This window comes from Sceloporus occidentalis, unplaced genomic scaffold, assembly GCF_023333645.1.
Source record: "Sceloporus occidentalis isolate IW3139 unplaced genomic scaffold, rSceOcc1.0.p SCAF_297, whole genome shotgun sequence".
NCBI lineage: Eukaryota > Metazoa > Chordata > Lepidosauria > Squamata > Phrynosomatidae > Sceloporus > Sceloporus occidentalis.
The window spans coordinates 415,086-440,315 of NW_028317277.1; the positions used below are offsets into that span (position 1 = coordinate 415,086).

At 42.0% G+C, this 25,230-nt stretch overlaps 1 protein-coding gene and 1 non-coding gene across 2 annotated transcripts; both read left to right on the top strand.

The window, feature by feature from the left end:
• The first annotated feature begins 726 nt into the window (after positions 1–726).
• Positions 727–24,615, top strand: LOC149275159 (putative RNA-binding protein Luc7-like 1). The gene is made up of 9 exons (XM_089504938.1): positions 727–787; positions 13,090–13,184; positions 13,875–13,973; positions 14,974–15,084; positions 15,378–15,521; positions 20,377–20,553; positions 21,700–21,788; positions 23,370–23,393; positions 24,450–24,615. The coding sequence occupies exons 1-9, from the start codon at positions 727–729 to the stop codon at positions 24,613–24,615; spliced, it is 966 nt and encodes a 321-aa protein (XP_089361064.1).
• LOC149275160 (U2 spliceosomal RNA) lies at positions 13,286–13,476 on the top strand. The gene has a single exon (XR_016279408.1). It is a non-coding gene; the product is annotated as a U2 spliceosomal RNA (small nuclear RNA).
• Positions 24,616–25,230: the final 615 nt, after the last annotated feature.

Consider the following 25,230-nt stretch of genomic DNA (forward strand, 5'->3'; position numbering starts at 1 on the left):
AGAGAGAGAGAGAGAGAGATTCTCTCTCTGGGTGCGAGAGAGAGATTCTCTCTCTGGGTGCGAGAGAGAGATTCTCTCTCTGGGTGCGAGCGAGAGAGAGATTCTCTCTCTGGGTGCGAGCGAGAGAGAGAGATTCTCTCTCTGGGTGCGAGCGAGAGAGAGAGATTCTCTCTCTGGGTGCGAGCGAGAGAGAGAGATTCTCTCTCTGGGTGCGAGCGAGAGAGAGATTCTCTCTCTGGGTGCGAGCGAGAGAGAGAGATTCTCTGTCTGGGTGCGAGAGAGATTCTCTCTCTGGGTGAGAGAGAGAGAGAGATTCTCTCTCTGTATTCTGTATTTTCAGTAGTTCTGTTAAAGCTTCATCCTCACATCCCACGTTATTAAAAAAGAAACAGAAGCCCAGCACTGTATTCATTTGCACTTCCCGCGCTGCTGCTTCCTGTAGTTCTTTGTACCATGTGACCAAACAGTCACATGGTCTGCTGACATCACCAGAGTCCTTCTACTGGGTAGGAACTAGCTGCTACCCAAAGCGTATGTTGAGAAACGGACTACCTACAATAGTGCGCAGACGCTTTGATTCGGCGGACCACTTTTTCCTGCACACAGCAACACGACTTCCGGTCTCGTTTTTCTTTCCCACAATTCTGTGTCGTTTAGTTATCCGAGGAACAAGTCGGCGGTGTTCTAGTTTGTTTTCGAGTGCGTGTAGTGAACGCTGTGTGCATCATGTCCGCCCAGGCTCAAATGAGAGCATTGCTGGACCAGCTGATGGGCACGGCCAGGGATGGTGAGTCAAATCTAGCAATATAGTATCGGTTAGGACTGTGGCCTTGTCGCTTCTTTCACGAGGCCTAGGAGAGAGATTGGCGCGCGTTGCGATATTCTAGGCCGTGTATTCAGGGACGTGCAGTTATTTAGTCACAGTAAAAATTCTAAATGTACGTCGCAAGTAATTGTGAATCCTCGTCTTTATAATATTTAGAAATACGAAACGGACTACGTATATAGAATACGTGCAGGCACGAATGTAACGTTTGAAGATGCTTAATTGTTTAGGGAAAACTGGAGAACCTCTTAAAACGATAAAATACATTTAAAACCTAATGTTTAATTTAGTCCAGTTTGTATTTGACGTCACCTCCCCCTTTAAAGCTTTCAGAATCGTTCGTTTAATTAAAAAGCTAAATTTCCTGAGTTCAGTTTTCAGAGTAATTTTTTTAATTTTGAGTTTAAGGTTAAGGCACTAGTTAGCCAAATGTAGAAAATGAGCATATCACTTTACTGTTCTGAAATTCTACTTTGACTGTAGATGAATGTATGAAAGTTATAAAAATGTCATAATCTATTGGCTACCGATATTAGTTCAAAGTAGGGCTGCAACTAACTTATTTTCATAATTGATCGTTGGCCGATTATTTTTTTTTGATTAATCTGGTAAAAAAAAAATGCAAATTTTTTGTTTATTTAAAATTAAAAACTTATAATTTACAATGGCATTTCACGATTTGCCTTCTTATTTTACTGACATAATAATTAAAGCTATATTTTAACAAGAACCCAAAAAATACCAAAAAAGCTTTACTAGTAAATATTCATGTAAACTATTTTTGCCCAGTTATGCACATCTCACCCCCAGCTTGCCTCTCTGTCCCAGAAATGCCTTATACCCCCTATATGCTACTCTGCCCCTATATATGCCTTATACCCTCCTATATGTCAGAGATGCCACTGTGGCCCCCTTATACCTCCTATATGCCACTCTGTCCCCTAATATGCCTTATACCCCCTATATGCCACTGTGCCCCCTGATATGCCTTATAGCCCCATATATGCCACAGTTCCCCGATATGCCTTATAGCCCCATATATGCCACAGTGCCCCGATATGCCTTATAGCCCCCTATATGCCTTTTACCCTTGATATGCCACCATGCCCCCTGATATGCCTTTTACCCCTATATGCCACTGTGCCCCCTGATATGCCTTATAGCGCCTTCATGCCACTGTGCCCCCTGATACGCCTTATAGCCCCTTTATGCCACTGCCCCCCCTGAAAACCCCTCGATATAAGAAAAACTGACATCGCTAAAAATAGGTTTTTTTATATTTATTAAATATAGACAAAAAAATAAATACACAATACAATATAAATATATATACATATATGGACAATATAAACAATAAATCAAATATTAGACATCAAAAAATAAAAAGACACAAATAAAAGAATGCACATAATTAATAGATCCCGCAAAAATTCTGCCTGCCCCACCAAGGGTTAATATATCAACAGAAGAAACACAGGGCAAATGAGCATAAAAATAAAGATTATACTAACCCAGTGCTGCTTACTTGTCCTGTTTTTCTTCTGTTGATATATTAACCCCTGGTGGGGCAGGTGGAAGTGGCAGTGAGGTGAAGTAGTGGAGGTTGCGCACATCGCGCACTAAAATCCAAATCCCCTGCAGCGCTGCACAGGACCTGGATCGTCTCCGGCAGCCGGTAGGGGTCTATACGATGCGTGCAGACAGCCGCTTCTCCCCTCCGCTTCCGTTGGGGCTTCCATGATGGAAGCCGCGCCAGAAGGTCACGTGACGCCGGGTCCAGTAATAGAAGCCCCGGCGGAAGTGGAGGGGAGAAGCGGGTGGCAGAGAGGATCCAGGTCTCCTGCAGCTTTGCGGGGGGTCTGGATTCTAGAGTGCGCACAATTTTTGGACACGTGCGCTCTTTAAAAATGCTATGTGTGCGCGTACAGCTTAGAGGGAATTATATGCCACGCTGCCTCCCAGGTGTGCCTTATATGCCACGCTGCCTCCCAGGTGTGCCTTATATGCCACGCTGCCTCCCAGGTGTGCCTTATATGCCACGCTGCCTCCCAGGTGTGCCTTATATGCCACGCTGCCTCCCAGGTGTGCCTTATATGCCACGCTGCCTCCCAGGTGTGCCTTATATGCCACGCTGCCTCCCAGGTGTGCCTTATATGCCACGCTGCCTCCCAGGTGTGCCTTATATGCCACGCTGCCTCCCAGGTGTGCCATATATGCCACGCTGCCTCCCAGGTGTGCCATATATGCCACGCTGCCTCCCAGGTGTGCCTTATATGCCACGCTGCCTCCCAGGTGTGCGTTATGCCTTATACCCCCCAATATGCCACTCTGCCTCCCAGATATACCACTCTTCCAATATATGCGTTATACACCCCTGATATGCCTCTCTGCCCCCTGATATGCCTTATACCCCCCCCCCCGATATGTCTTTGTAATATTCTCTTCCGACTGCCCCTACTGAAAGGAAGCATTAGTAGATATGCTTCTAAAACGTGCTTAGCGGTACTTTGAAGTCACTGAGGTATTGTTCGATCACAAGCAAAACATCATTGTTCATTTAGCCACATGCGATTATCTGCTGCTTTGCAACAAACTCTTTAGGGTTTTCGGATATACAGCTTATGTACTGGGATCTTAACCCCTTGATGACAATTGCCGGTTCCAGGCACGTCATCCACTAACATAGTTAGTGACAACTGACGTGCCAGGACCGTCATGGCTTTAAACTGGTGCAGTAAGCGATCTACGTTCACTTTCTGAACCCAAATTGTGTTGCTGTAATGCCTTGATGTCGAAGCATTTAGCAACACGGAGATCGGCGTCAACGTCCACTGTTCACTGTATAGCGGCGGACACCCGTTAATTCATACATGAAGTAAAATGTGTGTGGGGAATAAAAACCACAAGAAATGACTACCACACAGTTTGACAAAGACTGGCGGTAGAATTGGTGCATGTAAAGAGTTAAAATACTATCATTTGAAATACCCTGGGGTGTCTAGTCTTCAAAAATATAGGGTTTGATGGGGTAAATTGCATTGGGCAGTTTCTAAGATAACCCAAAATAGCACATGGGGGAAGAATTACCAGATTTGGAAAAAATGGTTTTGAAATAGCAAAACGCTACATAAAAACATTGGGTATTTCTAAACTCATAGATTGTAGAATCTATTTAGCAGGTTTTTTCATTTGCTTTTATAAATAAATAAAAACGATCTACGTTCACTTTCAGCAACAGGGAGATCTGCGTCAACGTCCGCTGTACACTGTATAGCGGCGGATGCCTGTTTTAAAGAGTTTAGGAGACGATCAACGATTTTTCAAGTAAGTCAGAAAAGGTCATCTTTCCCCCTCAATTTTTCACCATATTTTATACTTTAGAAAGGACAAGGGCTTTCTAAAGAAAGCCCTTGTCCTGAAAAAATAATGTAAAACTTGTGTGGGTTCAGTAAAGAAAATTACAGCTAAACACGAGCACCGCCGAAATGTCCCGAAGGGTACAAAAAATAAAATTGTCACGAATGGGTTAATCAAAATGACTCAATCATTAGCTTTCATGCATGTGTATGTTTTTATACAGTTATTTTTTTTTTTTTTTTTTTTTTGGAGTAAACAACCTGTTCCTTGATGGGGTTCAATGTGAAGTTGCAGTACTAGATTCACTGTAAATGATGGAGGATAATGTAAAGGTTAACTAGTAGGGATGCACCGTAATGAAAATTCTGGAACGAAACCGAAACTGACCCCCCCACTTTTATTTTTTTTGTAAACCCACACTTTTAATAAAAGTAACACACCAAAATTGGACAAAAAATTCAATAACAATATTAATATATATTAACAGCAATCACACTCCTATCATGCCCAGGCATACCCAGATTCCAGCATGTACTGGTTGCCTGTGGATAACTACCGTATTGGCTCGGATATAGGCTGCCCCTGTATATAGGCCGCACCCTAAAAGTTTGGTGCTTTTGTAAAGAAATTTTTTTTAATAGACATGCTGCCACCCTGCCCCCCCCCTGAGATATGCTGCCACTCTGTCCCCCCCACTGAGATATGCTGCTACTCTGTCCTCTCCCCCCTGAGAAATGCTGCTACTCTGTCCTCCCCCCCCCCGCCGAGATATGCTGCTACTCTGTCCTCTCCCCCCCCGAGATATGCTGCTACTCTGGTCCCCCCCCCCCAGATATGCTGCCACTGTCCCGCCCCCCCCCCCCCCCCGACTTACCAGAGCAGACTCCCGGGTGTCTTGCGGGGCCGGTGGGGGGACATCTACGCGTATTGCGTAGATGTCCCCCGCCGGCCCCGCAAGACACCCGGGAGTCTGCTCTGGTGTAAGTCTTTGGGGCAGAGGTAAAACGCACGTCTGCATGATGTTCTTTAACAATCTCCCGGCAAGATTAAACCACATCGTGCAGACGTGCCGGCAGCGGAGGCTGTTTACGCGCATCGCCGCTGCCGGTGAACGTCTGCACGATGCGCTTAGACAACCTGGCAGGGCAGGCTGTCTGAGCGTATCAGAGAGTAGGATGCAGGTCCCCTGCACCGCTGCGGGGGATCTGTATCCTAACCCTGCTGCCTGCATGTCCCGGGCGTCGGGCGCTAGACCCCGAATATAAGCCGCACCCCCACTTTAAAGACTTAAAGTGGGGGGGGGGGGTGCGGCCTATATTCGAGCCAATACGGTGTATGTGTGTATATATATATATATATATATATATATATATATATATATATATATATATATAATTTTTATTTTTTTTGGTGTTACTTTTAATAAGTGTGGTTAACGCACCAAAATTGGACATATAAAAATATATATAACTTTATTTGCTAACAGCAATCACACTCCTATCATGCCGCGGCAGCCAGTACATTCTAGAACCTGGGCTCCCTATGCCATGCTATCCCCCCCCACACACACACTTACACATCCATGCTATCACACACTCATTCACAAAGTCATTCAATCATTCATATACCTTCCCCACCCCTTTACCTCAACTGCAGATCTCTCACTTGCAGACTTCTGTAGGGGCCCTGCTGCTTCCCTCTGTGTTGCTGCATGAGCAACTTCTCTTGTCCCCAGGGAAGAAGGAAGGGAGCATTCACCGCTGGGTTCCTGATTCTCCTGGCCTGTACAAGAGACGCTGTTGGCACAGTGTAAGCAGGCTGGCCCCTGCGCACGATTATTTTCGGCAGTTTTTCTTTATTATTATTTTGGCATTTTGACGATTAATGCCCTTTTCAGGTATCCCTAGCTAGGATAACCTTTAATTTATTGATGTTTGTTCTTGTTCTACATATGTATATATGTATATATATGTGTGTGTGTGTGTGTGTGTGTATATATGTGTATTTATATATATTCTACCAAACAGTGTGAGCATGCTGCAAATACAGTGTGTTGGCTGTACAATGTATACAAAAACTGTCTGTGCTTCTCACCCTAATAAAGTTGGCAACAAATATATAAACATAACCAAAACCTCTCATTTATATTATATGAGTTGGCCAAAGCATAATTAAGCTCACCCGCCACATCAAGGCATACTCTCAATAGGGTGAGGACCTACTCTCACCTCCTATATAGTGGGCACACAGAGCAGTTTATACTGCTACCAAAACCTTATTAATGTGTTGGGGGAGGTGAGCTTAACCCCTTCGCGACCTTTGCCGGTTCAGGACTGTCATGACAAGAAGGTCACTAAATGACCTTTGACGGTCCTGAACCGTCAAAAAATTAAATTAGCTTAGAAAGTGATCAATGATCACTTTCTTCGCTTAAACGGCTTTACTGTAATGCCTCGATGTCGAGGCATTCAGTAACGCCGAGATCGGCATCGGGGGCCATGTCTGGCCCCTCCCCGGGGCGTCAACAGCAGCCATACATTGTATTTTAAAAGCGTTTAGGAGGCGATCAACGATGGTGTCGCTGGAATGCCTCGATCAGGAGGCATCCAGCGACACCAAACACTTACCTTTGGATGGGCTGTGACCGCTCCGGAGAGCGGTCACAGCCGCAGCTGCCGATGATCTTCGCCATCAGCAAGATGGCGGCGGCCCGGGAAAAAAAAATAAAGAAGAAAGAGTTCGCTAGATGGTCTCCAGACCCTCTAGAGAACTCTGGCTCCACTTGCAGGTTGAATACAGGTACTGCATTCAACCAAGCAAGTCAATGGAACCCAGCTTTCTAATCACTATGTGATTAGTAAAATATTAAAAAAATAAAAATAAAAAAAATGTGCTAACATTTAAAAATAATTATGCAGTGATGTCACTTGATGAACCATCCAGTACCAGCAAAATGTGTAAAAAAAAAAAAAGTATTAAAAAAATAAAATAAAATAAAAAAATGTTTATTTTGAGCAAGTGCTAAAATTTCTCAAAAATCTCAACAAAGAGTTAAAATAAAAGCACTTCAAATACCCAAGGGGTGTCTAATATATAAAAAAAAATGGCTGATGGGGTAAATTGGAGTGGCCGAGCTCAAAGATAGGGCATAGGTACAGACTGACCAAAATGGAGAAAAAAAGCGCACTTCCCAAATGTGGCTTTTTAAATCTCAAACAACCCGACAAACCCATGCATGTCGGGTATCACTGCACTCAGGAGATGTTCCTGAACACACTGTTGTTTGACAGTGACATATACCAGAACCTGTATATCTATAACTAAAGTACAATTTGTGTGAAAAAAAAAAATAAAAAAAATTACTATTACAAAGTTTGACAAAGTGTAGTTCTATAATTGGTGCATGGAAAGGGTTAAAATAACAGCATTTGGAATGCCCTGGGGTGTCTAGTTTTTAAAATATATGGTTTGAATGGGTTAAATTGAGTTAACCGGCTTCAAAGATATTCCAAAGAGGAGATGGGGGCAGACTGACCAGATTTGTTAAAAAAGATTTGGAAATCATAAAACGCTGCTTGTACTTATTGCCCTATAACTTACAAAAAACAGCAAAAAAAACATTGGGTATTTCTAAACTCAGGACAAGTAGTAGAATTTATTTAGCTAGTTTTTTTACTTGCTTTTTTAGGTGAGTAAAAGATTTTTCAAATAGAAGTCATAAAATGTGTTTTTTTTTCAATTTTTCACCATTTTTTTTTTTTTATAGTAAATAAGATGATACGGTCAAAATGGTATCTGAAGAAAGCCCATCTTGTCCTGAAAAAAACAATATATAACTTATGTGGGTACACTAAATGGGTGAGGAGAAAATTACAGCTGAACACAAGCACCACAAAAGTGTCAAAACAGCCTCGGTCCCACAGGGTACAAAACGAAAAATTAGCCCGGTTCTTAAGGGGTTAATTATGCCGATTCATATAACCAAAACATCTCATTTTATCATGTTTATATATTTGTTGCCAATTTTATTAGGATGAGAAGCGCAGACAGTTTGTCTTTTTGTATACCTTGTTCTACACTATGTTCAGACATATGTTTTACACTTAACCCCTTCAGTCTCCTATGGATGTACCGGTACGCCCTGCCCTGCCCTTCTTGACAGCCTGGATTCCCCCTGACAGCAGAAGCCAGGATCGCTGGCTTTCTGCTGCCCAATCTAATGTAACAGCTTCCGGCACGAACGCCGGAAAACTGTTGCATTTTGAAATGTGTGATCAGGCATTCCCTTCCAGGTCACTGCTGACATCACCCGGAAGTTCATCGGAGGACAGGATATCCCGTGGGATATCCGATCGCTCCTATGAGGCACAGATACTGTGATCTCTATGCAAGTCTGTGGGGACTTGCACAGAGATCACAGTGTGATCGGTGCAGGGGGGAAGAGTGAGAAACGATGTTCTCGATCTCCTCACATGCTGGGGAAAAAATGGTTTAGAGATTTAAAAAAAATAAATTAAGTGGAAATTGTCATACCCGAGATGTACCTAGCACTTGAAGCCAATTAAGCGAAATTTTAAAGAACACCCCAGCAACGAAATGCACTTTAATTCATATGCTAGCTGAGAGCCCCCTCTGAGAACATGGGGAGGATTTATTAGACTCCCCCCCCCCCCCCCCAAGCATTTACTGTTTACCTGCATTCCACAGTTTATTGGCTTGCAGGAGAGGTGTTCAACTCAACACATCTCCTATTTACTAGTGCACACACACTGTATACTTTCCGCCAGCCAGTGTAGCTTGTAGTAGTGGCAAGATTGCAGCCACCACATAAAACACACCAGAAGATGAATGCATATGTTGAAAAATTGTAACGGCTCCTGTGTATAAAGGTATGAAAAATAATGTTAACCTATTCGTTGATGGTTCCTCTTCATTCACTACGGCGTTCAATTAAAGTTCTTGGGGTATATGTTTACACATACCATCGTTTCTGCATGTACATTATGAAATTGAGAATTAAACTGTTCAACTTTTTATGAAATACTATTTGATGTAGAGTAGTGACACTTTTCAACAGTTATTTCTTTGTAGCCTCAATCAACTGCATTAAACACAAAACCGAAGAAATACCAATTTTCAGTTGATAAAATTGGGTCAGTTAACATGCCCAAATGATATAAGCTTATACATAATGCAAAAATTATACATCAACTGGAAGAACGCAGTATAATTATTTGCTTGAATGTATTGATCTTTGCACATGTTTTAACCCCTTCCGGACCGGGACGTACCTGGTACTTCCTGATCAGATGTCACCACCAGACCGGGACGTACCAGGTACGTCGTCTCAAAACAAAATGCCCTCACGTTGCCACGATCGTGGGGACGCTGCTGCTGTCTGTAGGACTGATCAAAGAGACTCCTCCCTGCATCAGCATTGAAAGAGTTTAAAAAAAAAAAAAAAAAAAAAAAAAAAGGGTCCAGAGTGCTTCCAGGTCAAATGCTGGGCTAGGCTGATGATGATCAGATCACTCCTGGCCAATAGGAGTGATCTGATCATTATGGCAGCCCCTGGATGACCCTGCCCTACAAAGAGAGAGGGGTGATCTAGGGTAATTATGAAAAAACACAAATTATAAATAAAAAAAAAATACATAATTACCTGATCACTTGTCGGTGACATTTTAAGTCGCTGATTATTGATCGGTCTCCCTGATCAATGTCAGTGGCCTAAACTTGTCACTTACAAGTAATCAGATTTAAAAATTGAAATGCGCATGTTCCAGTTTTGACTCGACAATATCTGAGAAATATGACTTATCTATGCATGTGGGGTATCGCTGTACTCAGGGGGTATTACTGAACACAAAGACCCATTTTATTTTTTCACACATCCACTCAAAAATAATCATGGTGAAACCGCAAAGTGGATGTGAAAACGTTTTTCTTTTTTTGTTAGACTTAATTTGGAAGGAGCCGGTGTGAAATCAGCTGCATGGGGTGGGCCATCACGCCCTTAACTAGATTCCCTGAGCTGTCTAGTTTAAGGAAATATATAGTTTTAGGGGGTTAAAATGAAATATGGAATGTCTACCGCAAACTGGTCTGTCAAAATTCCATGTTTGAAAACTGAAATGCGCATGTTAGAATTTTGAACTCGCAGTGCCAAAGAGACATGCTCTACCCATGTATATGGGGTATTCCTGTGCTCTGGGGGATGTTTTTAAATACAAATCACAAGTTGTTTCAGTCATTTTATGTACCCAGAGAAAAAAATAGTGAAATACTATGTTCGGATTAAATGGGTTTGTTAAAAATGAAAACAATTACATTTTACTGCAATGTTTAGGACAGACTAGCACTAAAATGGTTAAAATGCCCCAAGTAAAATACTTTGGGATGTCATCTTTCCAAAAATATATACTTTTGTTGGGCAGTTTTTCTTTTTCTGACCCCTATTTGAGCGCAACTCCCAGGATACCACATTTAAAAAAAAATCTTGTGTAGAAACAGCAATGCGTGTCATTCATATTTAACCCTGTAAGTGCCAAAATAAATGAAAATACCAGGTGTTTCCAAAAACAGGACAAATACCCAAATACACTTTTGATTTTTTTTTTCCCATTTGCACTGGTTATATTAAGTTTTTATAGGTGAAACTGTGAAAATATTTCCTTTTTTCCTAATTTCCCCCACATTTTTAGATATTTTTCATACTTTATGATGGTTTATATATAATTTCAATAGAAAGCCCTACTTGTCCTGAAAAAAACTATGATTTTTGTGTGTGCACTAACTGATAAGAGAGAAATTACAGTTGAAGAAAGGCATAGCAAAAAACGGTTCCAGTCTTTTAGCGCCACCTTAGTATCAAAATCCCGGTCCTGAAGGGGTTAAAGATAAAATGTTCCCAGTTCCTACTGATAATTTAAAATGCATATGATACATTTTTCTTGCTTTCAGAAAAAATCCTTTGCACATTTCATGTTATGTGAATGATTTTTTGCTTTGCTTTTGAACCTTTATCCAAAATAGTTTGCAGCTAAGAAATTCTGTTGTACATCTGAGATTGCAATATCTTTGCGGCGCAGGTCATTCACGGTAGGACTCGGTACTGAGTAGCGGCCAAACACACATTTTTACTTAAAACGAGGGATACTGCTTAACTGGATGAATGAAAAAGGGCATGCCTGAAAACAAGCTATTGAGGTTTTACCTGGGCTGTGACTATAGATGCACTTATCAATGATTACATGTAAACAGTTTTACTGAGTTGCATAATAGATTCTATCATTCTGTTAAACGTATATTTAGAAGATATACATGCTCAAATGGAATTGATTAGCTGGAACAGTAGAGCGGGTCTTGAGTACATTTAGTTGATTACATATGTGTGTACATTTATGTAAATAATTTTTATGCAGTTGTAAAGTAGTGTTAACAACCTAACAAATGCATGTTGCTGCTCAAGTTCTTGCAAACTGAACAATTGTGGCTCCTTTATTTCATTTATTAAGGTTCAATGTATGTTTGCCTGCCTACATCTGCACTGGAGTTGCAGAAAAGCCTCACTCATCGAGCCGTGAGTCACAATTCATTTTCAAGCTGTTGTAACTAAAATTGTATTTTTCAAGTAATTAAATCTTAGAGTCAGAACCCTCATGATATTCAAAATTGTACATCATGTGGCAAAAATCCACTAAGTTTGAATATTTTTATAGTCTTGAGGCATTTTCTATCTAAAACAAATGTAGTTTACATTTGTGTAAAGCACCAGTATTTCTCATAAACATGAAGCACTCTACAGGCAGGTAAAGAGTGTTTTTTTACCAATTGTTCCTACTTTAAGATAAAACTGTAAAGCAATAATATTCAGGTTAATTTGGGTTTTTATAATAAAATGGTATTCAGGTAGATTCCACTTTGTATGAACCAGTCAGAACGTTCACCTATTCTGTTTCTCAGGTGCGGCCGTACAGCGCATTTTTAATGACACGGGGCATGTTGCGCAGTGATGTTTCACCGATAGCATTTTCCTGCAATACCCGAAACTCTCCTGAGATTCCCATTTACTTGGAAGCCTTTTTTGTCATGTTGGTTGTATTCACTCTTCTTTTTCTGGTTAAAGGTTTCATTGAAAACATGAGGACACATAGGCAACATTACATACCAAAAACCTTTGCATACTGTAGGGTTTATTTTGCTGTCTGTCATGCTTTCTTTCATTGTAAAGTGGATTGAAGGCTGTCTGTATTCAACAAAGTATTAACACAGTATGAGTCTGTAACGACTAATTGAGAACTTAAATAAGCTTACTAAGCACTCTATATATTGTTTCTCTGCAAGCATGGGATGGGTTTACTCACTCACCAGCCAATTTCAATAGTATGAACTATGTATTGGATGTTCTGTGAAAGTTCCAGCCAAGATGAATTCTGACTCTGTTAAGTGTTCATTGGGTTCAATTTGAATTCTGCTATTCAGGTGAGCAGCCCAGAAATTTTGGTAGCCAAGCTCTTTGCCAGGTTATGGAAATAACTCTTCCAATACTAAAAACATGTTTTTGCTCTTGCCGACACTATAGTTACCCTAGATTATGAAGACTTTGACATGTAGTCAGATGTTTTAGAGAAGATGTAATTTTGGGCATACATTCCCCTCAACACACTATATATATTAAAAAAAAAATAAAAAAAATTATATATATATTTATTTATTTTTAAAGTTTACATTTTACAAGCCTCTAATGTTAGTTGCATTTCTTTTTTTTTTCCTATCGTCATAATCTTTGAGCAAATACTACTGCTTTTAGATATTTAAGCTAACATGCAATACTTTGTCCTATACCTAGACACCAACGTAATTTCGTAGTTCTGCTAAACATCTACTTTTCAAATGTCTTGTAGGGGATGAGACTCGGCAGAGAGTGAAGTTTACAGATGACCGTGTCTGCAAAAGTCATCTGTTGGATTGCTGCCCTCATGATATTCTTGCAGGAACGGTAATTTTCCCTTTAACTTTCCAGCAAATTTTGTAACGCAATCTGCAGAAAAAACATATTTTAAGTAAGACTAGATTCCCTAGACAAAATAGGAGTGGGACATCGCTTCTCGGCCTTTTGGCTAAGATCAAGTGTAGTATCTGTTTTTATCAGTTTAATATCTGATACGTCCCCTATCTGGGGACCATATATTAAATGGATTTTTAGAACAGGGAGATGGAAGAAGAGCTTGCTCTGTCCACTCCACGCATTGACCTGGTATTGCAGTACCTCCAGGACCGGTGCACCAAAAAAAAAAAAAAACAAAAAAAAAAAAATAGGAGTGGGACTTCGTGTTCCAGTCAGTAGCAGCCTTGTATATTTTTCATAGGTCATAGATAACTTACTCACAACCCAGGCTAAATTAAAACAGTGCTTCACTATATTATCCATGCCATTCTTGGCCTAACCAGAAAGTGGTTGTAGATCTGTGGGTAAGGCAGCATTGGGGTGATTGCGCTTTTTCTGTAGTTCGTGTACCACCCAAAGGTACCGTAACAGTTCTGTTAACTGTGGGCTGAGTCAGTTCTGCCTACATGATCTTAATTTCAAGCACTATTTCTATTTAAAGTGAAATTAAAGTTGGATAACTTTAACAACCCGGGAACAACACGATCACTATATTTAATGAGGCTTTTTCTTCTCCTGTAGCGTATGGATTTGGGTGAATGTACAAAGATTCATGACCTGGCGCTGAGAGCTGACTATGAAATAGCGAGCAAAGAAAGAGAACTGTTCTTTGAGCTTGATGTAAGTGTTTTTCATGAGCCTGCAATGATAATGGCTCTCGGAGCACGATAAAGACTTGATGGAGAACTTGTTATGCAACATGAGCAAGTTTGATTGGTCAATAATCTGGATGCTGCATTTTGTACGATGGAGTTATTTTTCTGGGAAGCTAAAATAAAGTTCTTTACACAGTACAGTAAGTCCTCCCTTATAAAGTCACAGGTAGGTCCTTGGAACCTGCAACTTTATAAGTGAAGACGTATAACGCAATTCCAAAGTCTCCCTACATCCTCTGCCGGTGCACATCTGCAAGGAAGCAGTGCTTCCGGGAACATCCTCTTCTCCCGATTGGAGGATCAGGGGAAAATGTATTCTTGGAACCTCTGGCTCTTTGCGTATGTGCGCCAGGACCCCTGATTCAGACACCGGGACCAAGAAAGAAGAAACTGAAAAGCGGACAAAGACGAAAGAAAGTAGACAGAAGAGCAAGAAGATGCAAGGTCAGAAGTGTAGTTGTGGGAATAGAGACCAGGACATGGAAGCAGTCGGCAGAGGAGGTAGAGGGAGACACTGAGTGGATATCAACATTGTAACGATATTAAGTGAGGACTTACTGAAATTTAGACAAGAGAACATAGATTCATGTTGCTATGTCATCCAGTAGAATTAAAGTTTGTGTCCTGGCTATGTTTCTCAGATGAAAGAAGGCAGAGTTTATTATGGTAGAGACCTGTTTAAATGACAGTCTAGAATTAATCGGCACTTTGATTTTGCACCCCTGTTGAACTAATTAGTTCAGAGCCTCCGAGCTCCAGGCCAGTTGATCATGAGATATTCTTTTCTCATTTTTCTGGGTTCAACTTTCAAAGTTGTGGTCAGTGAAGCTTGGCTGAACAGTTAAAAAAAAAAAATCTAGTTTGATTTTTAGTGTAATTTAAAATGCACATTTCTTCTGGATTGTTTCTTAAAAACATCTCTCTGTTAAACTGATCAGTTTTTAACACAACATTTGGTGTTCTAGGCAATGGATCATTTGGAGTCCTTTATTGCAGAGTGTGACAGGAGAACTGAACTTGCCAAGAAACGTCTTGCTGAAACCCAAGAGGAAATAAGTGCAGAAGTTGCAGCAAAGGTATACAGATAGCATCCACAGGTTACATACATATATGGATCTTCTGATGCCTTATTGCTATGACTTGGTAGCTGCCACTGCCCCTTGAGAAATGTGTGCAAAGCAAATCTAGTAGAAACTAAATGAATCCACTAATTATCCCTCTTTTGTTTTTAACCTGTACCATACATATTCCAGATTATAAATGCACATCATTTAGATAATTGATACATCATTTTTTAGAATGTAGTTGTAATCTGCCCTAGTCTGATATGAATCCGATCAGTCATTTTTTTTTTTTCTCTCTCCTGAAGGCTGAAAAGGTGCATGAACTGAATGAAGAAATAGGAAAGCTGCTGGCAAAAGCTGAACAACTGGGAGCTGAAGGGAATGTGGAAGAGTCGCAAAAAATCCTCATGGAGATGGAGAAAGTCAAAGCCAGAAAAAGAGAAGCTGAGGTTGCTATGAAATATGAATTACATTATATGCTGTCAATGTTTGATTAACACATTATTTAGAGAGTGAAACTTTGCAGAAGCATAGCACATGCCCTAAACCCATACGTAACATTTTTTTCATGCGTATAGTGGCAGTACGTATGGGTTGTTCTTTCCCCTCAGGACAAGCTTCTGAAAGACCAATCAAAAAGTAAACTACTCCGCTCTTACCCATAAAGGCCGTCAAACTGGTAGAGTCCTCAGTTCTTTCTTGTCCCTTGTAGGATGAACAGCTTCGTGGATTCTTCTGATGGTGCTGCACGCGGGTTGTTGCCGGAGGGGTGAGTGTTTGGCTGCGGTTTAAACTTCCCGGGTGGAAGTTCCGTGCTGCGCACCTCGTAACTGGCTTACAGAGGCAGCGTTCACTCTATCCTTTTTGGTTAAGGAGCATGGGCAGCTGTGTGGAACGAACGCCCGGGTGGCTATTCGTTCCACTGTGATCCTGTAGCACGATCTTAACATGCGCGGGACGGATCGTTTTTATGACGCCAATTCTGATGATTTGGCAGCCTGTTTTAAGCTGTGCGAACCTGACTGACCACAAGAGTGTGCGTCGGGTCAGGTTCCCGTGTCGCCAAGCCCCCACACGGTTGTCTTGCATTGGATTTAATAAGTGTTTGTTTGCGGTTTAAACTTCCCGGGTGGAAGTTCTGTGCTGCGCGCCTTGTAACTGGCTTACAGAGGCAGCGTTCACTATATCCTTTTTTTTGGGAATGGAGAAGGAGGAGCATGCACAATTGTGTGGAACGCACGCCCAGATGGCTATTCATTCCGCTGTGATCCTGTAGCGCGATCTGAGCATGCGTGGGGCAGATTGTTTTTATGGCGCCAATTCTGATGATTTGGCAGCCTATTTTAAGCTGTGCAAACCTGACTGACCACTAGAGTCCACACTGGTGTCTTGGATTTAATTTGGGTTTAACCCTTCATCTCCCGAAAAAGACAAACCTGCTCCTCCTGCTAAGATAGCTGCTTCTAAAGCTAGACATCTAGCCTGTGCAGAGTGTAATATGCCGCTCCCGGACGGCTACAGAAAAAAGACTTGCCAACAGTGTGCTTCGGACATCTTGGCAAAAGAAAAGCAAAAAGACATGCAGTCATTCTTATGCTGTTCCAAGATAATTTATCCCAGACCTTTCAGCATTTAAAGATGCAGCTAAATCTCTTGCACCTGAGTCACCTGCAAAAAGGCATAAAAGGCTTTGTCTGACAATTTTTTCGGGGGAATGCTCTCGCTCATCTTCTGAGACTAATTTTTATGATTCAGGGGACGGATTCGTTTTTTCGCCTCGAGAAATTCACAAGTCTATAAAAGAGGGAGTGGAATAGCTCCAGCAATCGAGCTTTTATTTCTAAGCCTTTTAAACAATTATTCAAGTTTCAAGAATATATTAAATGGGTGGTATCGGGTGCCCGCTGAGCTCCATCGCTTCCTTCCACAGGTCTCCCCCCTGTGTTGGAGGTGTGGATCCGCTGAGGGCTCCTTTATGCACCTGTGGTGGTCCTGTCCCCTGGTGCAGCCCCTGTGGGCGGCTGTGGCCGCGGTGATATGGGCTGTTGACGACCCTTCCTTTCAGGCCTCCCCCGAGGCAATGCTGTTACATCACGGCCCCTCTAGCCTGGGCTCCTACAAGAGGTCACTCACCATCCACTTTGTTTCTGCAACCAGGGCTACCATCCCCTGTTTTTGGCGACGGGCTTTGCCCCCGCCTGTCTCAGTGTGGCTGAGGAAGGTCAATTTCATATGTCAGATGGAGGATTTGGTCATGACCTCCAGGAGTTTTGGATATAGAAACGGCTTGAAGTGGTTACCCTGGAGGGAATTCTTGGCCTCTCCCTCTTTTCAGGCCATTCTGGGTTGCTTCGTTGCAGCCCCCCCTGATCTAGACTAAGGTTGCTTGTTGACATGTATGCATATGATTCGCCTCTGATCCCGACGTTTTGTTCTACTACGGCGCCATTCTATAAGTACGCTCTTGGAGACGGCGCTCCATCCATCCACCCGTCCATTCACGTGCGGTATCGTTGATGTTATTGTTTTTGTTTTCTCGCTTGTTCCATCTTGGCAACTCTCCGGTACAAGCTCATCTGCTGCCATATCCTGTGACATTGTACCTATGATATTATGCACACTGTATCTTTCTGTATGGTACATTGATCTTTGTCGCATTTGACGTATATTTGTCATTTCGAACTGCTACCGTCTAGTGTAACACTCGCCCGATGCGTACAATTGTGTTTTGATGCCTGATGTACTATGTTCACCAACTTATGCAATGTTACTTTTTCAATAAACGGAGAATTGGAAAAAAAATAAATATATTAAATGGGAAGAGCTTCCAAAGGTAGAGGTGCAAGTTGCACAGTATCTAAGTAAACCGTGCTTCCTATAGGGAGATAGCGGGACTCAGAGACGCTATGGATGAGAGAGCCGAAACAGCCATTAGGAGAATGTTTCAGGCAGCTGTGTTTCAGAGTAAAACAGCTTCAGCGGGAGCACCTGTTATCAAAGCAACCTGGGCTTCCCGTCCGATCCATGGGGCTGTCATCAGTGGACAGACGGGCAGTATGGTTTAGATCTTGGAAGGCGGTTACAGCCTCTAAAGCAGCCTTATGTGACCTGCTGATTGAACAAGGAAGACTTTTTTGGTTCACCATTGGAAGGCAAGAGAGCAGGGGTCGCCTGCAACACTTTTAGAAAGCATGGTTTCAGTCTACAGAAAACACATGGATAACAGAGTGGTCTAGACAAATAGTTTTTGTAGGCTACAAGATCAGGTTTTTCACTGTTCCTTGCGACCACTTCCTGTGTTCCTCTGATCTTACAAGAAAGAACAAAGTTTTGTCGGCAGTAGTGTTAAAATTGTTAGTGAAAGAGGTCATCAAACAAGTGCCCTCAGAACATCAATGGAGAGGAGTGTGTATTCTCGAATTTTTCTCGTGCCCAAACTAGATGGCACACTCCGTCCGGGTCTCGACTTAAAGGCCATCCGTCATTGGTTGTATTGCTTATCAACATTTCAGAATGGAAGCCATTATATCCGTTTCCCACATCGTCCGAGAAGGAGATTTCATGGTCACTATAGACCTAAAAGATGCGTATCTACATGTCCCTATGGCAGGAAGTTCCTGAGATTTGCTATAAGAACAAAGCATTTTCATCTCAAAGCTCTTCTTTTCGGTTTGGCTACCGCTCCACGAGTCTCCACAAAGCTTCTCTGTCCAATGGCGGCGCAGTTGAGACCGTTTAGCCGTCATCCCGTATGTCGACGACTGGCTTCTCAAGGCATCCTCTCCAAGTCAACTAAATCACCAACTGAAGACTTCAATAGCCTTTTTAGAACCGCACGGATAGATCATAAACATAGGAAAATCTTATCTTACTCCATCCAGGAGAATCTATTTCCTAGGTCACATTGTGGACTCTGTATCCCTCTTTTTGCACCTTACTTCTAGAAGATCAGACAGGCAGTAAACCATCTGCAACGATATCCAATTTGTATCATCAGGAAAGCAATGAGTCTCCTGGGTCTATTAACCTCTACCATCCCAGCAGTAAGATGGGCCCGGTCAAGAATGAGGCCACTTCAGTGGCAGATCCTTTCCAGCTGGTCCAGGTCTCAAGAGGAATTAGATTCTAAGATCCAGGTGTCAAGAGTGGTTCTCCAACAGCTCAATTGATGGCTTTGTTTTCAACCAGCAGACTGGTCCATTGTCACAACAGACGCATCAGAGACAGGTTGGGGTGCTCACCTTTGGTTCCACAGAGCCCAAAGAAGATGGTCTCCAGAAAAGACAAGCCAGTCATCCAACTAAAGGGAACTGGATGCAGTTTTTCTAGCCCTAAAGGCGTTCAAATCTTGGATTATGTTCCACCAAGTAAGCTTCAGTCAGACAATGCGACTGTAGTAGCTTACCCCAACAGACAAGGAGGCACAAGGGCTTGGAAGCTTCAATGTCTTTGTTCGGAGATTTTTTTGTTATGGGCCAAAAATCAGCTGACAGATCTATCGGCATGTCATATCAGGCAGACGATCCGAGCAGGGGAATATGTTCTCAGACAGAGTGGTCTCTGAGCCCAGTTATTTTTTGACAGGTTGGTCGTCAAGTTTGGGGCGTACAGAAGTAGATCTCATGGCTACAAGACAAAACAGAAACCCCTTTTTGCGTTTCTCTACAAAATGGACTATCCTCATTTTCTAGACAGACTAACAGTGATATGGCAATTCAAGCTAGCCTTTGTGTTTCCGCGGTAGCTCTGATCCCGCGTATCCAGAAGATCAAGAAGGACAAAGCCAGGGTGCTTGCAATCCTTCCCGTTTGGCCAAACCGGGGCTGGTCCTCGGACCTGCTCCAGATGACGCTTTGTTCTTGGGAACCTCCAGAATCTCCAGATCTACTGGGAAACCACAATGTTCATATACACTCCATCCAGATGTTTCGCTTAACGGCATGGATGCTGCAAGGCTAATTCTACAGGATAAAGGTAGTCACGGTGGCTGGTCAGAAATTTACCGCAGAACTTGGAGCAAGTATTTGGAATGGTGCCAGGGTCAAGACAAATCGGGAAATATTTTAATTTAACCCCTTAAGGACAATGCATTTTGAGCCTGTTCGTGTACAGGCTTGGTCATTAAGGGGTTAAGAAATACTTTAATTTGACAACTTCAGGTAAGAGAATGCATTCACTGAATATTTCTTTTACATGTTTGAAGAACGATGCAAAATCATTTACTATTTCATGATACCAGATACATAATGGGGACATTTTCACTAACTTTCTCTTAGAGTCTAAAATAACATTTCTTTTATTCAGGAGGAATATCGGAATTCAATGCCTGCATCTAGCTTTCAGCAGCAAAAACTTCGTGTGTGTGAAGTATGCTCTGCCTATCTTGGTCTACATGACAACGACCGCCGTCTTGCAGATCACTTTGGGGGGAAATTGCATTTAGGATTTATTCTGATTCGTGAAAAACTGGAAATGCTGAGGGTAAGTATCTGCTGTCTAACAGGTTTTAGTTTGAGGTAAATCTTAAACTACTGTTTTTTGGGGAAGATACCACGCTAATTTTATCACTTGCTCATAAAAATATTTACATCAGACAAGAAAAAGGGGAAATGGCAAAGGTGTATTAGCCAGCTGGTTCGCACTCCAACAAACCCCCATGCACCAAAACGGATAACTTATGTTGAGTATGTTCATGTCAGCCCTGGCTCAGACCCATTTCAGAACATAGTCGAAGATCTTTATCTATGCCCTCGGTATACACCTGAGGATCTGGTGGTGCCTATTCCTGGCGACCAGGAAAAAGTGCAGTCGTCCTTCTCCCCTACTCCCCCCATGTCTTCCCCTCCCTGTTAAGAAATGACAAAACCTCTGCTGCCTCCGTGTTGAGTCAGTGTCAGAAAGTTGCCTTAAGGGTTGGGATTTTGTCCCTTCGGAAGTTGAATTGAGAGTGTGTTAAAATGTTCAATGCAATATAGTTTGGGTAGGACGGTCCAAGGTGTTTAATATAAGGGTGCCAACATGTAACAAATGCTTTAGTGCGTAATTTCCTCGTGGAAGGCTGACTCAATCCAGTTCATTCTAAAGATACAATGGAACCTAGACACAACCATATCCTCAGTTGGGAGTGTGGGGGTATCTACTGAGACAATACTTTGTAGTGGTCTAGCTAGGTTCACCCTAAACAGCCCAGAACTTAATTTGAGAGGCCTAGTTGTGAAGCTGTGTCCAGAATGATTGAATATGTGGACAGGACCAGATACAGCGCATCAAATCTGCTGGTAAGGCAAAGCATTTAGGGCACCTGCCACTTGTGTTGGCACCCATATAAACCCTCACTTCAGGTGTTATGTATGCTCTATGGAGCAATTTGAAGCACATTTCTGTGTACACTCTATAGACAGTAAGACCTTCATTCCCTTGTTCATAACGTCTATTCTAGTGTCGTTACCAGTTTCTGGGAAATCCCCTCCCCCATGAGGCAATGCCCACAGACTCCCCCACTCTTCAGTGGATCAGAGGATTCGATATAGGGAGGTTATAGAATACGGCATAGTGTGGTCTACAAGCAGATCTGAGTCTAGGGCATTTGTGGCATCTGACGTGCTTAAGTGTGCTCCCCCAATCCAGAAAGCTGTGGCAGCAAAGCAAGAAAAAAGAAACCAAGATCGCTTAAAGAGAAGAGAGGAGCGAGACCGTGAAGAGAGAGTAAGCAGAAGGTACAGGAAATAAGTCTGACGGTCAAGTGTTTCCCCTCAAAATAACTGTGTGTGTGTGTATACCGTATTTGCTCGATTATAAGACGACCCCCTAAAATCTGAATATTTATGAAAAAAGCCTGAATATAAGACGACCCTACAGGAAAAAAGTTTTACCAGTAAATGTTAATTTATGTAAACTATGTGAACAATTTTTTTAATAGAAGTTGATTGAGAAAAATATTTTGTTTTTATTTCCTTTTCTTTTCAACCTGCCCCCCCCCCCTGGTTATGCACATCTGCCCCAGAAATGCCTTTTAACCCTCTATATGCCACTGTGCCCCATGATATGCCTTTTGGACCCCCTACGTGCCACTCTGCCTCCAGAATTGCCTTATACCCCTATATGCCACTCTGGCATTTAGGGGGTTAAAAGGCATATTATGGGGCAGAGTGGCATATAGGGAGGTATAAGGCATTTCAGGAGGCAGAGTTGCATATAGAGGGTTAAAAAACATTTCTGGAGGCAGAGTGGCATTAAGGGGGTTAAAAGGCATTTCACAGAGCACTCTGCCTCCAGAAATGCCTTATGTCCCCCATTTAACACTCCCTCCCTCCTCCAGACTTACCGGAGCTTCTGAGTCCCCGGTGCGTAGTCCGGGCAGCGTGTAGACAACTTCCGCTGCAGCCGGGAGGAGGTGCGGTTGGCAGCGGGGGTTGTCTGCGTCCATCGCGCAGACCTTCCCCGGCTGTCAGAGATCACGGGGATCTCTGGCAGCCGGGGAAGATCTGTGCGATGGTCGCAGGCAACCCCCGCTGCTAAACGCACCTCCTCCCTGCTGCAGCGGAAATTGTGTACGCGAATCGCGTAGAGCTCTACACGCTGCCCGGACTAAGCACCGGGGACTCAGAAGTACCGGCAAGGGGGGCAGGAGGATCCAGGTCCCCTGCATCGCTGCGGGGGATCTGGATCTTAGTCTCATAGTCAGACCCATTTGCTCTGTAAAAAACCTTGTTTTATAATCGAGCAACGCAAGTATAGGCGCGCATGTACATGTGTGGGAAAAGAATAAAAAATGATGCAATAATGTTAAAGGAAAAAATTATAACATGTATGTGTAGTGGGTGCACTCACAAAAGTACAGGTGATCAAGGCTCTTCAGAATAATTTTTTTTTTTCTTTTTCTTCTTATTTCTAAAAATTAACATAAATGTATTTTTTATTCTTTTCCCACACATGTACATGCGCGCCTATACTTGCGTTGTTTTCTGTTGAACACTAAGAGGAGTGTTGTTCTGGGCCGCTGCAGTACTGTGAGGAAGTACCTTTTTATTATTTCATTTCTCACGTTCACTATCTGGTGTTTTTCTTTTACCTTCTGGTCTTATAATCGAGCAAATGGGTTTATGTATGTGTGTGTATATATATATATATATATATATATATATATATATATATATATATGTGTGTGTGTGTGTGTATATGTATGTGTATATATATATATATTCTACATACATCGTGTGTGTATATATTTAATGGTAACCAATTTACTGGTAGTAAACAACCCCTTGATTTTATTTTTTTTTCTCATTGCTATACAGGTCTAAAAGCAGAGACCATCGGAGGTGAGCCTTTTTTTTTTTTTTTTTTATTCTAATATTTATGCAGATTTTCTATAACTGGAAATTTAATGGCGTAACGTTTGTGGTGTTATGGCTGCTTACTATTATTATTGCAGTTCTTATTCCCATGGCATATAAATTAGCACTCTTCTACTTTTTCGCGGTTTCGTTCTGGCATGAGTCTGATTTTAATATTTAACACTTCAGTCCCCTATGGATGTACCGGTACGTCCTGCCCTTCTTGTGTCCCTGCCGCTGCGTTGGGAGATCATGCTGTCGTTTGACAGCCTGGACTCCCCCCTGACAGCAGAAGCCAGCATCACCGGCTTTTTGCTGCCCAATCTGATGTAACAGCTTCCGGCACAAAAGCCGGGAAACTGTTACATTTTTAAACGCCGATTGCATGATCGGGCATTCCCTTCCCGGTCGCGTTACTGCTGACGTCACCCGGAAGGTCATCAGAGGACAGGGTAATCCCCTGCCCCCATTCACAACCCCCCAAACCCGTTAAGCCATAAGCATAAAATTTCCACGAATAATGTTCACCTTATAGTATGTTCCCTATAAGTGCTGGGAATGTATGGAAAATCTATATAAATTAGGTATTTCTGAAATCAGGACACCTGAATTGATAAACTTGGAGGGGATTTTCCATCACTTTACCTAATTTTGTGAGGATTCAGAGGGAACATTTTAAAAAAATTAGTGTGTTCCCAATTTTCGCTAGTTTTTACTAAATTTCTCATTCTAAATTTTCAGCTAATCATCTAACTATGGTATTAAAAGAAAGCTCTATCTCTCCTTGAAAACAAAAATAGTTTCCTGTGAATAGTGTACCCATGTAAAGGAGAATAGTCGCTGAACCGACAGCGCAAAAATGTCAAAATTGCTCCAGGACTTGAGGTACCAAAAACCCCTGGGATTAAAGAGGTTAACTATGGAATCCGTATTGAGGCTCCTTTTTCAGAGTATGGTTGTCATGTTGAATGGCCATGGCCAAAATTATTCTTAAGGGCTTAGAAAAACAGTTCAGTGGTAACAACCCTTTTTTGGGTTCAGATCCAGGTCTAAAGAGAGGAGACGGCGAAGGTCTCAATCTTCTTCACGTGACAAGAGAAGGTCTCGTTCAAGGTCAAGGGACCGACACAGACGTCATCGAAGCCGTTCAGGCAGTCGTAGTAGAAGTCACCGCGGTTCAAGAGACAGGGGGTCAAAACACAAGTAACTACTGAAGCACCTCATTACAAGGTAAAAAAATTTTTTTTTTTCTTGGAAACGTTAATACGTGTTGAAAAACAAACCTAATTAAACCCCTCTGTGACAATTTTAACATTAACATTTTTGCAGTGCTAGTATTTAGCTATCATTTTCTTATTTTTCAGGACAAGAAGGGCTTTTATTTAGATCTTGTTATTTTGATTGTATCATATATAAATATAAAAATAAAATATGGTGAAAAATTTAGCAAAATACTTTCTGGGTTTTAGCTTGCTAAATAGATTCTAATATTTGTCCTGAGTTTAGCAATACCAAATGTTTTGGGTTTTTTTTTTTTTTTGCAAGGTTTAAGAAAATAAGTAGCATATGACTATTTCAAAGCCATTTTTTTCTTTCAAATATGATCACACTGTCCTATGTCCTACTTGGGGGATCTTTAAACATGGCCAATTCAATTTACCCCATCCAAACCATATATATTTCAAAACTAGACACCCCGGGGTATTTCAGATACTGGTAATAACTTTTTCCATTCACTAATTCTACCACCAGCCTTTACCATAGTTTTTTCCACACAAATTCTACTTTAGGTATGAATTTACAGCTCCTGGTATATGTCACA

Excerpts from the sequence above, each read along its gene's own strand:
- LOC149275159 (XM_089504938.1), top strand. The coding sequence starts at position 727 with ATGTCCGCCCAGGCTCAAATGAGAGCATTGCTGGACCAGCTGATGGGC. Across the intron at positions 788-13,089 it reads GATGGGCACGGCCAGGGATG|GGGATGAGACTCGGCAGAGA; the intron begins GTGAGTCAAATC and ends AATGTCTTGTAG. Across the intron at positions 15,085-15,377 it reads GTGCAGAAGTTGCAGCAAAG|GCTGAAAAGGTGCATGAACT; the intron begins GTATACAGATAG and ends TCTCTCCTGAAG.